The sequence below is a fragment of the Solea solea genome, chromosome 7, assembly GCF_958295425.1.
Source record: "Solea solea chromosome 7, fSolSol10.1, whole genome shotgun sequence".
Taxonomy (NCBI): Eukaryota; Metazoa; Chordata; class Actinopteri; order Pleuronectiformes; family Soleidae; genus Solea; species Solea solea.
Window position 1 is genome coordinate 27,934,157 of NC_081140.1, and position 18,459 is coordinate 27,952,615.

General features: G+C 39.0%; 1 protein-coding gene across 1 annotated transcript in view; it reads left to right on the plus strand.

Annotated features, from left to right (window-relative positions):
• The first annotated feature begins 15,082 nt into the window (after positions 1-15,082).
• ncam1b (neural cell adhesion molecule 1b) overlaps positions 15,083-18,459 on the plus strand; it is an 84,245-nt gene continuing 80,868 nt past the window's right edge. The window contains exon 1 of the mRNA XM_058633367.1: positions 15,083-15,158. Coding sequence (XP_058489350.1) covers positions 15,083-15,158 — 76 coding nt within the window. The remainder of the gene's footprint in view (positions 15,159-18,459) is intronic.

Sequence of the window (18,459 nt, forward strand, 5' to 3'; positions counted from 1 at the left end):
AAAATGAATCATTTATTTATTCGAAATAGTAATTTGAAATAACAAATTGTTAAATGGCAAAGGCTACAATTTGGTCATAAATGGTCATTTATATTTGAATTTTCATTGGTGTTGTTTTGACAGGTGTCTTGTACTCACGCAGAATAACGTTTAAAAAAAATATGACACTAAAGAATATTGCACTGAACCATGACTCATTAAATTAAACAGCAAATCAAATTGCAGTATGAAGCAGTAATTGGATTTTTTTCCCTTAAAAAAATCTCTCAGCCTTAGTTAGCTTTTGCCTAAAGTAGATAGAGATTGACCAATCAAGGGTTCTGTTTTTTTATTTGGTGGGATTAAACGGTCTACCTCTGTTCAATAAATCCATGTAAATGTTACACGCCACACATGTTTTTAAAGCAGCACTTGCATACCAAGCATGTCGGCGCACATGTGTGCTGTTATCAAACACTGAGCGTCTTCTGTATTCTCAATGGCTGACTGGTGACTTGCGTAACGACTCCCAGTGGAGGAGGCTCCTTCACAACAGGCAGCGCTCGTGGGGGGAGGGGACATTTCTGTGAATGTGCCTGCTTCAGTGGCTGCGACGACACACACACACACATCAGCACGTTTGACATCAGCTGTGTTAGCAATCATCTTAATCTTATGAGTACATTTCAGTACATTACTTTAATTCAGTAGATTGATTTAAACGTATTTATTTATTTGTAGTAGGGCAGGTGATCCCCCATGTTTTGATCTGTTACCTTCCCGACACAACCCTCCAGGGCTTTGGACCAGCACTAGAAAGGGCACTGGATGGGGGGGGGGGGGGTTGGGTGGTTACAGTTCAGTAGCAGGTTGGCAATATTTCATCATAATATCAAAATGAGGGACATTCATGATGATATTTCAGAGAATTTCTAAGTAAAAGTGCTTGTTTTGATATTAAATTAAAAAACTATGGATTGGCGATCTGATCACCCCCCCACAACCCTCATGTTGAGGATAAAGCGGTAGAAGACGGACGATGGATGGATACCAGAAAGAAGAGAAATAGAGCTTTAATTGTACTTAAGATTCACCGCCACGTCACATGTTTGTGACGTCAGCTTCTCAGTACCGTGATTCCTATATGGTTGAATAACTGCTAGATATTGAAAGTCAAGGTTATCTTGGAAGAAAATGGGCAGAAGAACTTACTCATTGAACATGTTATTTTATCCATAAAATCAAAATAAATCCTGATCATCATGGTGGTCATAAGAGGGTTAAAATATCGATCTTGGCGTATCAATATATCACCAAATGAATATTTTTTCTCCCACCTAATTGTTACTATTATAAAAACATTTCTAGCAAACATAATTTTATTAGTTTATTATTTTCTTTCAGCTCTTTGGCAGCTTTACACACACACACACACACACACACACACACACACACACACACACACACACACACTGTCACAAGCCATGTTTTCATTATAACATGAAGAACTTGGCCTCATGAAATCGATCGCCGGCCGCCACTGTGACACCTCTGATTTAGTGTGTCCACTTAACAGCGAGCAGTGGGGATTGGGTGCCTTGCTCAGGGGTAACCCTACCCAGCCCCCTTGACCTGGCGTCAACCCTCCCGGTAACGGCTTGTTATCGTTTCTAACGGAGTGCTAAATGGAACCTGAAACGGACCCAGCGAGAGTTTTCATACTCAGCGTTTACAGCGGGCGGCGCCAGTGCACAACTTCATCCATTTTTATATAAAAATATTGTGCTGAGGTAGCTTTAAAAAAAGTCAGTGGGAGTTTGAACAGTGAAGGTTTTTCGCTGGCACCGTTAATGAAGGCACATGACTGTGCAATTAGTGGAACGACTCTCGCACTGTTTCAATTAGGTTGGAAAGCACACTGCAATTAAAAACGACTTTTTGAAAGACCTGGTTATTCCTGTCGGGGTTTGTACTCTTCACGATCCCACTGTCTAAAAGTTAAAGTTCCTTTTTTAAAAGCCATGTTGTGATTGACTACACGCAGAACAAACAGCTTCACTTTAACCAACATTTTGGGTTGTAATGTCATTTTTAATCAGGGTGGCGGAAATCTCATCACAATAATGTATTTTTTCCTGTTTTTTTACATCAGTTGACATCGATGTATATCACAGTGTAAATCAATTAGATATTTCTGTGAGGCTGGGCGATGTGGCTTATAATTAATATGTTTTTATTTTGAGTCTATGTCCTGATATGGAAGAGACAGGTTGCTTCTCTGGACTCAGGATACGTTTTCTTTTGAGATGCTTGTGCTCTTCAAAGAGTGAGAGTGACAATAGACTGTAAATACACTTATTATTACCTAGGATATTTAGTACAAGCATATGTTTAAAGTCCAAATCCTTGGCTGTTTTGCTTTAACTCCCTGAGTCACTTCCGTCACATGACCCCCCGAGTCTCTTGTGTTAAATTAAATTGACTTCACTTGGTTTTTGAGAAGCTCTCACACACAGGACACAAAAGTTCAACGTCCCACAATCCACTGCATGCTTGGACAAAATGAAATTTTGTGATGAATGACAGAACTTGGGGCAGAACGCTTCCTTTGGGACCTTTGGGCAGAACAAAATGGACTGTGCTCATCACCTGGCTAATAACTGTTCCCTCAGTGAGGCATGGTGGTGGTGGCGATGGCAGCAGCAGCGTCGCATTATTGGTGTTCTCCTCCTTGTCTGTTGTAGCAGCAGCAGCAGCAGGTACAGGGGAAAAGGGGTTTGTGCTAAAGAAAGGACGAAGGATCCAAAGCCATTACATTACATGTCATTTAGCAGACACTTTTTTATCCAAAGCGACTTACAAGTGAATTGAGTACAATCAGCCAGGGGTGGAATTGAACATGTGACCATGATGTATTTTGCACACAAGGTATCGGTCTTAACCACTGAGCCACTCGTGTACAACTGTGTTTTTCTGATATTGAAAGTTATTCTGGAAAAATGGACAAAAAAACTTACTTTCAGGAAGTTTTTTGTCTCTTTTATGGTTAAAATAAGCAAAAATCCAGACGGACATTTTAAGGCTTATGTGACAAAAGAATAATATGACAAAGAAATAATCCAAATTTCATTTTGTTTCTTTTTTTCCGTTTTTTTTTCCGATTTGAAATCGAGTTTATAAACAGCTGCAATTATAAACAACAAAACATCTTAACTATGGGAGCCCATAGGTAGCACCGGCGGTGGAAGTTGAAGAGATAACTGACTTTTATTAAAAACAGATCATCCTAAACTACAAATACAAACTAAACTTAAATAAAAATGGCCCAGCCCTAGCTCACAGTTGCATCCCTTTTGATGATGAGTAGTCCCATCTGTACAGAAGACCTGTGCACATTTTTGGGGACACCACAGGTTTGTGAACCCACTTAAAAAAAGTAGTCTGTCAAAAACAATTTCCAGAAAGTTAATGTGACATAACCTAAACAAGTAAAGGAATAAGGAAACGACAACACCACGGAATTCAGTGACAATGTCCCACTTTCCTTTCATCATATTGATGAAATAAAAAATACTGCGCTCTGCCCCAAGTTGTAAAAAGTAAGAGTTAGTAAGTATCATTCATAGTTCAACGGTTGGGAAAAGAATATGCAATCGTTGAGCGGCAACATTGCTGCCAAAAAAAAGATTACCGCATTAACTCTGTGCTTTTGTTCCCAGCATGCATTACAGTAGTAGTAGTAGAATAGTGAATGCTGATTAAACGCTGCAAATCAATAAAAGTGGATGTCGTGGACGAAGACGCTCTTTCAATCTTAAGCTGCGTCAGCACATTCTGTCCTTGAGTTTGATGTCGACCGTAGTGTGGGAACCCTTTTACGGCTCAATCCCATTTCAACCCTTGCCCCCCGACCAATTACCGGCACCTCTCTGTCTTCTGCAGTACGTTCACATGGAGGTTGTTCCAGTTCTTGTTCCTGTTAAGGTAGAGGAAGTAGGATGTTCTCCAAATGAACCAAAAAAATCCAGAGAAACTAATGACACGTGTGCAGTCTACTGTGTATATCCCATAATACTGGTGCACTAGTATTCCCAGGCGTTGGAGGGAGTTTCCTGACATGTCTCAGCTTCACTGCAGACAAGCCCTTAATAATGTATCGTCCACACAAGCATTATAACAGCTGACCACAGCATTTCTTCTTCTTCTCCTTTGGAGAATTCTGTTGGATCTGCAGTAACAAAAAAAAACGTTGTCGTGTCTGCTACGTTAAAAGCCATCAGAGGAGTCAGATCATGTGTCATGTTCTCGGTCCATTTCATACGAGTCGATTTTAATCACTAACCCTTGTAACTGTGTTCCAAGCAGCAAGAGGAAAAGATTGGACCTGATTTTATCTTGCATACTCTGAGGAGTTCCCACGTTTAGATTGATTAGAGCTGCAATTTATCAATTATTGTTTGGTTCCTTCTCCATTAACATGGATTAACAGGTATATTTGTTACCTGCCATCATTCTGTCTGCTACTTTTACTTCTAATTATCATCATCACTGTGTGATTTAAAACATTCTGATGCTGTATTTTTATATTTTCTTGGCTATTTAGACATATTTTTATGTTCTACTTAAGATTTTTCAGCTTCTTAAATGATGATGATGATGAACATTTTCTGGTTTTTTTTGCTCCATGTAAAAAAGAAATCATCCAATCCAACTTTATTTGTTAAGCACTTTAAACAAAGCACAGTGGACCAACATGCTGTACAGAATAAATAAAAGACATGATAAGTAAAAGGTTCAAAAGGTACTCCTGAGTTTGTTATATATCGATATCAGTATTGGATACCAAGAAGTGGTATTAATCAGCAAAACAACTTTCATACGTTATAAGGCTGCAACTACTGACTATTTCCTCAAATCGAGTATTCTTTTGTAATGTAGTTCAAGTGTTGAAAAATGTCCACCAGTGCTTAACAAACCTGGAAATCATGATTTTTTCAAATGTCTTTTAGGTTTTAATGATTTTTTTTGTCAAAAGGAGCAAATAAACCAGAAAATATTCCCATTTAAGAAGCTGAAAAATGAGAAAGTGTGTGTTACTTGTTAAGAAAACCTCTAAAACCGATTAATCGATTAAAAAAACGATTCATTTAGTCATTGATTAACAATCGATGAATCGAATAATTGTTGCAGCCCTAATACGTTATGTATGCCACTATCTTAATCTTAACAAACCACATCAAATTTTACATGGACAATCAGAACAAACATAATCTCACAGTTTGGGTTCTTCACAGTGCATTTGCAGCTAATTTTCATGTTTATACTTACGTTGGTTGGTTGGTATTCAGATCTGAAAAACAGGAGACGTGACATTTTTTGTGTAAGATGGATGCGTCGTGGCGCGGCCGCCTTCATGCCTCAGGTCCTGGATATTTATTCAATGATGGGCTGACATGTTTTCCTAGCGTGCTGCTGCGCTCACAAGCAACGCTTCGTCTCTGAGAGAAAGAGCTTGTGAAATAGCCAGGGGAAACATAAAAACATGCGTCTCTAAACAACATGCAAGCTTGAGTCGGTCCGTTAATGTGTTTGTTGTCATCAGTTAACAAATATGCACAATGTTTTCCACCCACATTGAAAAGCATTGAAACGGTTTCAGTGGCTACATCTTTATTTTGACTGGATTAAAATTAGTTAGGATAAAATAATATTTGAATATTTGATGGGGTTATTTGTGGAACATTCTGAAATAAACAATGATTTATTTGTTATTTGGAGCATCTATCTATCTATCTATCTATCTATCTATCTATCTATCTATCTATCTATCTATCTATCTATCTTTCTTCAATGTGTTGATCTTAGAGGAGCTACTTTAAGATGCATTCAAGGAACCTCTTCAATGTTCTGCAAACACATATGAAGTCCACTGGCTAAATGCTTGCTGCTGCCACCTTGTGGCCATAGATGCACTGTAAATTACGTAGTCAGTGAATTTTTCAGTTTTTTATCTTTTAAAAAAAAATATATAATTATAAATTATCACATGAAGTTTTTGACTTTTTAGAACCATAAAAAATGTTAATTAGAAAATGAGGTTTGTTCCATAAATTATTATTACCTTATATAAAAATGATTGAACCAAGGATTTTATGAATCACTCAACTAATGGAGTGAGTCATAAAAAATAATTGTGTGTGAGAGGAAAAGTGCGTCACATAATATTCATTTGAACAAAATTTTGGAAAAAGTGACTCCCCCCATCATGGGTAGTTCTGCATATTCTAATTCTACCTCCTAAATGATACACACTGCACCTTTAAATGAGATTTTCTGCAGTCATAGTGGAATATTTTGTGATATTGAGCAATAAAAATGGAATCACACACAGAATCTTATGGAAGTTGGAACGTTTTATGGAGGCAGGCACTGTAAACAAAGGAGGAAACATTGGATTTATTCCGACATCACATTTTAAGACACTTTTTGTTGGCAAAACAAATGTAAAATATATGAAAAATAAGTGAACCTGGAAAAATTCAAAAGGCAAAAAAGGAATTTAACAAACAAACGAAATGGAATATCAAAAAAATAAATGGTCTAAACGGGAGAGACCCCTTTAATCCATGTATGTCCACTGGTAATGGCCACTTCACGTATGACGTGAATTATGAGCAGGTATGAATTCTCTCTACTACATCACGAACCCAGGTTTTAAGTGTGTAGATTAATGGTGGTGTAGTCGTCGTCCCCCCCTCTGCTGACGTCCTCTGGAGACTCTGAGCTCTGAGAAATAGAGTAGTGGACTCTCTGGAGGCTGAGCTCTGTCCCAGAGTCTATTTTTACAGTCCAGTCTGTGATTGGCCAACAAGGTGTGGCTGCCTGCGTATGTGTGTATGAGAGTGTGTGTGTGAGTGAGTGAGTGTCTAAGCTCATGTTGTGTCATTAGGTGTCTCTGTACCATCTGTCGCCCTCAGTGGAGCTGTTGTGAATACAGACCACGCCCAGTCAGTCTGTCTCAGAGAATGCAGAACACAACCTTGGGCTTTCCTTGCACTGACGGCTCTATCAGTAATGTTCACTTCCTCCTCCACTTCCTCCTCCACTTCCTTCCAGGGAAGCTCTAACCAATAATTCTCTCAGCCGATACTGATAACCAGTAACTAGGGATGCACAATATTATCGGCGCGGTATCAGTATCGCAAGATTTTGGCTTTAAAATATGTTTTCGCATATCCGCTGATAAAAAACGTCTGATTAATAATGTCACTCAATGACACTTTTTGAATTTTGTTCTTCTTTGTGTTGTCACAGAATTTGACCATATTTATAGTCCATGTCATTGTTTCTAACACGTATATATGCTTCATTTAAATAAATAAAGTAGGTATTATCTGATTATATGATATTTTAAGATTTCATAATATAGATCATAAACACTAGATTATATAGACTAAAAATATCCACATATTATTTATAAGCCATATCACCCGGCCTATTGATTTGATGTTTCATCTTCTTAAATGTGAATATTTTCTGGATTCTTTGCTCCAAATAACAAAGAAATCTTCAAAAGTGAATCATTTTGGGAGGTTTGGTGAAACACTGATCAACATTTTCTCATCTTTTTGGACCAAACAACGAATCGATCAATAAAGAAAATAATCAACACATGAATCGATAATGAAAACAATCTTGTCAGTCCGGAGCTTGAACAGGTTTTGTGCAGAAATGAACACCTGACAAAGTCACGGCGCCAGATTTCCTGAGCAGATGTATGAGCAGGTTGTTTATGAGTCACCGAACGTCTCGGCCGATACAGTTTGTTGTCTCACGACATCTGAAAAGTGCTAAATGATTGAATGTCATTCGTCTGGAGGTTTAAACCGAGAAGAGATACAAGAAACCACAGAGGATTTTTTCCTCTTAATGGTCACTGACAGTGAAGTGATTTACCTTCACTGGCCTTCGGCTTAACCTTTAACCACACTTCCTCCTCACAGCACACAGGATGTTTTAAACATGGACAAAAAAAACCTCACAGTTAGAGAACCACACTCTGCTTTCTGTCTCTATTGATCAACTACTACACTGCAGAAATCTGATGACTGAGTTACCCCAATTCATCTGAATAACTGGGCTAATTATTGACACTACTTCAAGTTTTGTTCTCAGAAATTAGCTTGAAAGTGCAATACAATTGTATTTCATGTATTTACTATTTAATGCATGCATTATTTCATCTTTTTAGAGGACACAAATTGCAGATTGAAGTGCAGATTATTAAAAATGATTACCATGCAGAAACGAGTGGTTGAAAAATAGATGTGCTTTACTTGTTTTTAACCTCTACACACAGATCCTTCCTAAATTAACATTGGCAAAAAGGTGTAATCTGTAACTATGTTCTACAGATTAAATCTGACAGGATTAGTCAAACAAAACAAATCTGATTATCAACAGGAAAATTAATTAAAAATATTTTTTTTTAAAGCGAGACCAATTAATCCAAATAAATTGGCCAATTTTCGTGATTTGCATTTACTGATTAAGTGTTTTTATGAAGACATATTTCATGTTTTTATTATTTGACATATGCGTTATTTAATCTAGAATATATAATTATAATACAGTGCAGACAACATGCAGAAAAAGATCAAGGATATGCTTTTTAATGCTAGTTAAATTCAAATTATTGAACTCGTATTCACCACTGTGGTATTAAAGAATAATGAACATACACATTTAGTTGAGGTACAAATATGGACAATCAATAATCAATGAGTTAGCGATACTAAATCGATCACATCCTCTTTGACAGATGATTCATTGGCTTGTGTGTGTGTTTTCTTTTAAATAACAAATCATCTGGATTGAATACAGGTCCTGACAGTTTTATCTGTGGTGGAAGTCTGAAGCGTCTGTTTATGTTTTATCACAATTAGACTCTGTGTCCCAGATTAATGAGGTACAGGGACATCAGGGACGGCATTGAATAACATTGTATCATCACAGTATGAAGCATAACCTTTGTCACAGAGACATGTGATTGACAAGATAATCTGAAGAGTTGTTTTTTTGCCTTTAGTTGTAAACAGTTTTATTTCTGATATTAATTAGATTTGAGTTGGTAGTGTGTTCCAGATTTCCAGAGACAGCCCTTAATGGAGAATTGCGGATTGTCCAAATGTGGTTTTACGATATGGGGTTTTAGTTACCCCAGCGGTAGCAAATTCAATTTGCAGCCAGGGTTCCACCTAGAAACTCCTCGTCAGCTTGCGAGCTGCAAAATCCAAACTCTGGTTTGGCCAATCACAATACTTTGTGGTTTCTTCTTTTTTTGAAGATGTTGCTAAATAGGGCTGAACAATTAATCGAAATTTTATCGAAATCGCAACACAGCCTACTGCAAAATGTGTGTCCAAAATATCATTTTAGATGAATTACTGTCTTGATCTATACACATCCTACTCTAGAGACTGAAGAGAACATCTTTGTTTCTCACAGATCCACACACATATCACACAGTAATCATTTTAAATGTGTTTTTCAAAGGAAAATAAAAATGATGATGTAAAAATGACCAGTCCCTCTGATATCGCCATCGCAATTCCTGTCCAAATAATCACAATTAGATATTTATTCAAAATCATTCAGCCCTATTGCTGAATGTACAAGCACACCTGCAATTGCGCAAACACTGCACCAGTCGTTAGGCTCCATTACCTTAACATTTGTTCTCTCCATCAAACTTTTCCACAACACACAGCATACTGGAACACTTGCCCATGAACTCTTTGTTGTCGCTCTGACTAGTTACCTTCTTCATTGCTCTGATTGGTTGTAGTGCTGTCCTATTGTGTGCATAGGGAATTTGAAAGACAGCCATTGGTTAGCCAGCTAACCAATCACTTAACTCCTGGTGACTCTGGTACTGTTGTGTTTTTGGATGGACTTAAATCAATTGACCCCTCCCGCTTTTGGTAGATTTACTGATTTCTTATCCCCTTCGAATATAGTACAGATATGTCTGTGGTAAAATGACATTACACCACTTACTCATGTAAAACTAATCCCACATCAGAACAGTTCATTCTGATGATACTTTTGTCCACATACCACAATTGTATCATTTACTTTTAAATTCCAATCAGAACAAATTCTCTTCGGGAATGTAGAGATTATAATGTAAACATTACAGCTATTTAAAACTCTTTTAGTTTGGAAAACCACTCGGCCAGTGGGGAAATAACATTTTCATTGTTCCCGCACAAGAGACAAATTTTTTCTGAAGCCCTGTCTGATGTGCGGCCATGGCTGTGCTGTGATTTGATCGGCTCACAGAGACAGAGGGAGAGTACGGTGGTCAGCAGGGACATAATCTGTGGACAAGGAAAGAGCATCTGAGGCATCATCATCATCATCATCATCATCATCGTCAGCTTGGCTGTTGTGCTGCGTGACCCTTGTTTGTTTTCTGACTGACACATTTTCTCTGGCGTTTGAAACTTGGCAGGTGTTGATTTTCAGACTCTGTGAGTCTGGGAGGTTGCACATTAGCGTGTGATTGACGGCTGGTGGGTGACGTCCAACTGTTCCTCTGCAGCCAACTGTTCCCATGAGTCCACTGAGTCAGGGAAAATAAGATTCTTCTTTTTTCTTACTTCCTTCTTCTTCTTCTTCTTCATCAGAAGATGGTCTTTTTTTGGGGGAGCTTTTTCGCTGCCTGTGTTAACACAATTACCTCCCTCTGCTCTGTGACCTTGAAGGAGATGCTCTCATCGCACTTTTTTATTTTCATTACGGCTTACTAATCCAATTACTGTGTGTGGTCTGCCATAATCTATGATATGTGTCTGCATCGTCTCCGTCCATTCATAGATGACTTCCAGAAGTAGCTGCACACACAGACACACACACACACACTGTCATCCTACACAACATAATGAGTACTCAAGTGCTGCTCTGCCTCTCCGCTCTGCCCCTGGCTCTGTCTGAAATGGTGCATTCCCTCCTATTGATCCTCTTCCTGCTGGAGTCACAGGCAGGCTTATCCGGCTCGTCGTCCCAGCTTGTCTGTCCTCTGAATGGACACACAGAGAGCGCTGTGTGCATGTGCCAGGCTTCGCGGTTCTGTGTAGTCCCAGGCAGCTTGTCGCTGAGTGGTCATTGTGGCTCCCCTCCCCTCCCTCCCGCCCCGTCTCCCTCTTTTGCCTCTTTGTTCTTACAGTAATAATTACAGATGCATGAAATTCTGCCCAGTTTTCACAGCACTGGTGTGTATTATATTCTGCTCAACCACAATGCCTCTCTGTCTCCACTAGCAAAATAGGGTGATGGTATCACTATTTAATTATCAGTAAATAAACCATCAATATTTATGTTGCGTTTGTTCTGGGTTTGTTTTAGACCGGATGCCTCAAACTCGCAATTGATTTCATGTGGCCCACCACTTAAAGCAGGACATTGCAGGGTTTTGACCCTAATTTAAACTCTTCAGAGTCATTGTGATGGTTAAATGTCTTGTTGCGGGGAGATTGGCGTTGGTCTCCACTGCCCCCTTCCGTCTGTTTGTGGAATACCAGCCTTGAAAAAATCAGGGCCGCCGACCTAGAGTCGAGATCTGCAGGATCAGGAGGTCTCGTATATTGCTTCACGGCCCTACATTTACATTTAAGCATTTAGCAGATGCTTTTATCCAAAGTGACTTACTAAAGAAGAATAAGCTACATAGAAGAAGTCTTGTAAAGAACTCCTCTAGATAGGAACAGTGGACTGATAGAGGGTGGGAGTGCCGAGGTGGATCCAGATGGAGATGGTGCAGGGGAGGGGGGTAAGTGCTACGACAGAAGATTCTCTTGGATGATGCTCTGTTCTGGTAGTGCTCGGTATGTCTTTCCACCAGCGTGGAACAACACACAAAAAGAGTCTGGATTGTCTCGTGCAGGGTGTTGGCACCGAGTAGTCGAGGGGTAACGTAAGCTTTTAGGAGCGCATTTAAGTAGATGGGAGCAGACCCGTGGAGCACTTTGTAGGCTAGCATCAGTGATTTGAATTTGATGCAGGCGGCTAAGGGTAGCCAGTGGAGCTCAATGAACAGAGGGGTGACATGTGCCCTTTCTGCTACCAAACCTGTTCTTTGCCCAGGTGCATCCAAGTGTAGAAGGAGAGGAGGGGGTAAGGTAAGTGCTAGGACAGAAGATGCTCTTGGAAGAGCTGGGTCTCTCAAGAGCTTCTTGAGGATGGACAGGTACGCCCCCTGTTGTGGTAGCACTCGGCAGGTCATTCCACCAGTGTGGAACGACAAGTGAAAAGAGTCTGGATTGTGTTGGTGTTGGCCTCCTTTGATTAAAGGAGTATTCGATGGGTAATATAAGCCTTTCGGAGAGCATTTAAGTAGGTAGGAGCAGACCCATGGAGCATTTTGTAGGCTGGCAATCAGTGATTTGAATTTGATGCAGGCGGCTAAGGGTAGCCAGTGGAGCTCAATGAACAGAGGGGTGACATGTGACCCTTTTAGGCTGATTGAAGACCAGGCAGCCAGGCGCACTGCTGAGGTGAGTTTTTACAACAGTGGGGATAAAGAGGTAGACGTAAACTGTATGGCGAGCTCCGTAGATAAAAAGACACCAGACTTGCAAAGTTCTGCTTTAACACAGGTGTTACAAGTTTGTTAAATGTCAATTGAAGTTGGCAAAATTGCACCAACTGATTTAAAAAGTCTGTTCAGGAATGTTCTTTGGCTTAAATGCTCTGTTATATGTTTTAGGCCTATGTTTTACAGAAGAAAGTAGTTTCGTTGCATGGTAACTTCAGTTAGCTCAGTAGTTTGAGAGTGATAGTGAAAAGTGATATATCGATAGACTGCAGCATACACAGGGAAGCCACTGACGAACCACAGTAAGTGATTAATCAAGAATGTGAGGGTATACGTTTGTGAGTGTCTGTGGTGATTCATTGTGTTCTCAAAGAGGTTCACTCATTGTTAATGGACACACACAGACTCTCTGTTATTGTATGTTGTTGCTATCACACAGGAGGAAGAAAAAAAAGTTTACTGAATAATTCTCCATTCCACTGATTTATGCGTGTCCTTTTTTTAGACACAGGGACAGACTGTTCTCTCTCAGTCCTCACTCACGCTCACTTTGTTGTTTGATGTTTCAAGGACCCGTGGAAACCCTGGCCTATGACAAAGCAAACATGTTTATATTTGTACATGACACAGTTTGTTAAAATTATCCAAAAAACTGGGAATTTTCCGCCCCTTTGCGACCCTAGATTCAACTTGTGGTCTTTTGCTGTGTGTCCAATAAAGGACAAAAAAAACCCACAAAACCTGTGATAAAAATTACCCTTAAGATTATGCGGGCCACATTTTGCAGCCCTAGCTAACTGATGTGGCATAATTGTTATTTTTCGGCGTTACCCACCTATTTTCTTTCCCGTATTATGTGTATTATTTCGGGTTTGTGTCCACACAATTGTGAGAATCATTTAATGGCCAACAATTAATCTCTGTCCTGTTATCTTTTGGTGCAGAAGCCTGTATTTTAGTTGTCCCAAACCAAACATAGCGTCTGCATCTTCTTCATCTGGCTTCGTTTTCCCGCCGACTAAATACCGGCTCATTATAGGGTCACGCAGCAGGGCATGATGGGCCGCAGACGCTCGTCTCTCCGCCTCCCTGGGCTTTTGTCGTGCGGTCTTGCAGCTGAGGCAGATGCTGAAGTGCACTTGCGTTAAATTGCCTGAACGAGGGTGAATTTGGTCGCGCTGAAGTGGAGTGCACCGAAGCTCATTGAGTCGCAGCTTATCTTCCACTAATAGAGTAAGAGTGATGCTGCTCAGAGAGGCACACACCCATCAGACAGTCCATTTCTACCTCCATTTTGTGTTGTGATGTTATTTAAGAAATCATTTACAAAAGTGGAGCTGTTTGGCGACAGAATAGTCACATATTGTGCACGTGTTTTTATGTGCGAGTCACACGTAAAACTGCGTTTCAAACTGAAAAAGTCTGGTAATACTACACCGACTCTGTGACATTTATTGAAGATGTTCGCCCTCGGGGAGAAGAACCACAATTAAAGTCTCAGAATGTGACAAATCTCCCAAGATAAGATGACAATTATTCTACAGAGAGCGACTGTGTTTCCTCCTGAACTCGACACAGTTACTGTGCTTAGACACGTTCTTTGTGCTGGGATTTTTTAATTGCTAATTTCAGCAGTTAAGCAGCCGCTGATAAATTTGTAAGTTGTCATTGAAATGTGAGAAATATTGGGGTTACCTCTGACAGAAAATAGAATAATAATAATTGTTAGTTTGATGATGTAGTTTAAGCTGAAAAGAAAAACATTTGTTCTTTTCAGCTTCTTAAAGCAGAACTATGCAGGATCTTTACCCTAATTTAACAGCTTCAGAGTCATTGTGATAATAAAATGTCTTGTTTTGGGGAGATAGGGGGCTGTCTCCACTGCCCCCTACTGTCTGTTAGTGGAAATCCAGCCTTGCAAGATCAGGGCCGTCAATCCAGAGTCCTCAGAATCAGGAGGTCTCACTAATTGTTTCATGCCACTACACGTTCATCATGGCAGAGCTGGCGAAAAGAAGCAGAGAAAACCGTTGTCGGAGGAAACTTGTTTTTTTGTGCTCCCAAACTTGTTCTTTATGCTCCAATACGTGGTCTTTGCCCTCCCAAACTTGTTTATTGCGTTCTTTGAGCTCCCAATTTAGTTTTTTGTGCTCGCAAACTTGTTCTTTGCGCTCCCAAACTTGGTCTTTGTGCTCCCAAACTTGGTCTTTGTGCTCCCTGGCTTTTTATTTGCAATTCTGACCATTATCCTAAGGAAGCTGACTGCTTATTGGCTACTGAGCATTGGAGCAACAGCTCAATGGACCGATAGTAGTCACAGGTTGGAGTCACTATCTGTCTGGAACTTGTATAATGTCAAAGATAATCTGACAAACAATACTTACAATTATTACATTTACAATTATTTAAAGTTCCCTTGTCGAAAGTTGTGGGGAAAACTTGGGGAATCGAGTTCCATGGCGAGAATTGAGAAACACAGAAACATGCAAAAACATGTCTACCAGCATGGGCATGGACATGACTCCACGACTCCTGTTTGCCAGCCCCGTTAAAAACAAATGCAGTGAACAACAGTGCAACAGTGAGGATAAAGAGGTAGATGATAGATGGATGTTTACGGTGGTGTTGTAAAAATATGTAGCTCTGAAACTGTAGGGGGAGCTCCGTTGAGACAAAGAGGTGAAAACGCGACCAGACTTTCAAAGTTCCTCTTTAAACTGGAGAATGTGTCTGCTGTATTTTTACTGTTACATGTTGACCTTTTGGATTTCTTTGGACTGTTAGTCAGATTGAATTATGAAGCCAAGTGAAAAGTCACCCTCAGCTTCCCCGACAGTAAAAAGGTTGTATTCAGACTGCTGGTTTTGACCAAAGAGAATTTATATGAGATATTTCGTATTTTGTAAAGATAAGTATTATTATCTTTAAATGACTAATCGTTGACATAACCAAAAAAAATGTGTTGCTGAATTATTTATTAATCGACCATTTAGTGCAAGTTACACAAGGGACAATGGTGGTTGAGTGGTAGAGCGAGTCGTCTGTCAACTGGAAGGTCGAAGGTTCAATTCCCAGCTCTATTAGTCTACACATGTTCTGGGCGAAACACTTAACCTCGAGTTGTCCCTGACAGCTGTGCTGTGTGAATGGGTTTAAACAATGTGTGACAAACAAATACATACAGACTGTTATATTTATGTTTTTGTTCTTAGAAACTTGATAAAATGTAGATTAGAGAAGACTGATCATTCGTGTTGTTCAATATTCGTTAAAATAATTTCCCTGATAAATTTTATTTTGTCAGATGGAGGAAAAAAAAAAGAAAACTGGCAAAATATATGGGGCCAAAAAAAAAGCATCAAAAATCAATAACGGCCAAAAGAAATTCATATACTAATCATGATGCGTCCGGCTCCTCTCATTGATTGTGATGAATATTAATCATAACCTCTTGTTGTGTAAACTCTAAGCTCCTGGCAGGTGACCGTGACCACCTGTTCCCAGCGGGAAAACCATGTTCAGCAGCAGAGGAAAGTCTATATTTAGCAAATTTAATGTAGCAGAAGATGAAGATGTACTGATTTATTCGTCGTGACATCACATCCGACGGATTAACCGTGAAACAAATGAGGCAGATGTGCTGTTAACAGTAAAAGTAGAAGAGTGTTACTCGTGACTCAAGTCATAGCCGGGGTTTGTGGAGGTTGCTCCGACTTTTTGGAAATCCGACCTCAACTGGGAATTTACGACTTTTCGACGACAACTGGAACACTTGAACTCCTTTGGACTTTCTATGTGACTCTTATTGAAGTAATTATTTTTCACAAAAATGCCTTTCTGGCCTGGTTTAATGATACTTGTTTTTTCACTCATCGCAATAATATCGTGAATTGTAATTTTAGTAAATTAATCGTCAATTCTTTTGAAAATCGAGTAATTGTTTTTTTCACAATTATTAAAACAAGTTTCTCGGATTTTTCAGCTTCTTAAATGTGAATATTTCCTGGTTTCTTTGCTCCATCTAAAAAAAATAACTGAATTAATTTTGGTTAGTGGACAAAAACGTCACTGATCAACACTTTTTACAGACCAAGAAAAACCAAAACACATATCAATTCATCAAGAAAATAATCTACATATTAATTAGATTAATCTAATTTGGATATCGTCATATTATGCCTTAACCCAAGCCATTATTCAGCATGGAAAATAAATGTTAAAAAGGTGCAAAGACAGAAATCGTGTGAAGTTATTTCTATAAAACAAAAACTAAAAAACTGTTGTTGTTTCTGCCGAGTGAATCCAAAACATCCAGATAATAAGAGATGGCAACTTTTGAAAAAAACCTCATCAATGTTAACAGTCGCTCCTCTGAGGCTGCACCCTGAGAGCCAATCACAGAGCAGCATGAGAGAGAGAGAAAGAGAGAGAGAGAGAGCAGTGATGTCAAAATGTGGGGAGATGGGAAACACGTTTCCATAGCAACTAGTAGAAGTGAGTCTAACTGTGGTTGAGAGACATGAGCGGCAAGCAAATACTCACTTGTTCCTTAAAACTAATAAGAAGTGAATACTCTCGCTCTCTCTCTCTCTCTGTGTCTCTCTCCCTCTCTCTGTGTGTGTCTCTCTCCCTCTCTCTGTGGGTGTGTAATGTCACTTTTAAATGCTCTCTTTGAATGGCTGGGTTTGTTCTGAGTTAAACAGTGAAGAAAAACCCTGTTAATGTGTTCACTGTGAATGAGTGAGTGAGTATTAAAAACACTAAATGGTCTTGGCTGTGAGCTGCAGAATCACGATGAGAGCTATAACGAATAGATTGAGATGGGAACAGATATAAGCAGGTAAAGTTCTATACAGATCCGCAAAGTTCTTCTGGATCCAGTGAATTTAAAAGTAAACATTTCAGGTGGTGGTTTGTAACAAGATCTGTGACCTTGTTGATAAATAGGTTTGTCCATAACATGTGAATAAATGAAAATGCCCTAAAATGTCTTGTTAATATTTGCCATACCTAGAGCTGAATGATGTGGCCCAAAAAAACCATATCATGCTCAAACGTGGTTTGGTTTCTTCAGTTAGATGTGTTTTAAAAGATTTCACAAATCAGTAAAACATTCATAGCAGTTATGCCTTATAGGGATGGAATCACAGGTTATACCTTAATGATACGATACATGATACATGGTCCACGATACCAATAATATCGCGATACAACGATTCTGTCATAATCAATACATTGTGAGACAATCATGTAGTTAAAAGTGCAGGATTTCTCTATTTATTCAGAACATAAAGAAAGGTCAAAGGTCATAAAGTTGTTTTTGTTTTACCTCAAACGGATAAAATTCAACTGTTTAATGATATAAAATAATACAAAAATAATGTCTTAACACTGCAGTGACATTATATACAGCATTTTCAATAAAAGTAATGTATAAACAAAATATTGACGACATGGAACAGTCATAAAAACAAAATAATTTTCCAATAACGAAAATTATAAAAAATATTTCACAAATTAATTAATAATAATAAACCAATGCTGATTGCTGAAAAATGGCAAACATTAGTTCAGTTCGTCAGTCTACCTATAGTTATGTCCTATAGAGGTCTCAAACTCGTGGCCCACGGGCCACATATGGCCCTCCACTCCATTTCATGTGGTCCACCCCTTATTAACCACAGTTATTTTTAGTAATAGATTAATTTTGCATTATAAGTACACTGTTATTGTGAGGCGATACATCATTCCATATTAGCACAGACACTTTTATTTTGAAATTCTGTGAAATATCTATCATTGCGATATAATGATGGAATTTCGTGATATAATCTTAAACTCATAGTCTTTTTGGTGGTTTTGTGTGTCTGCACAATACACTA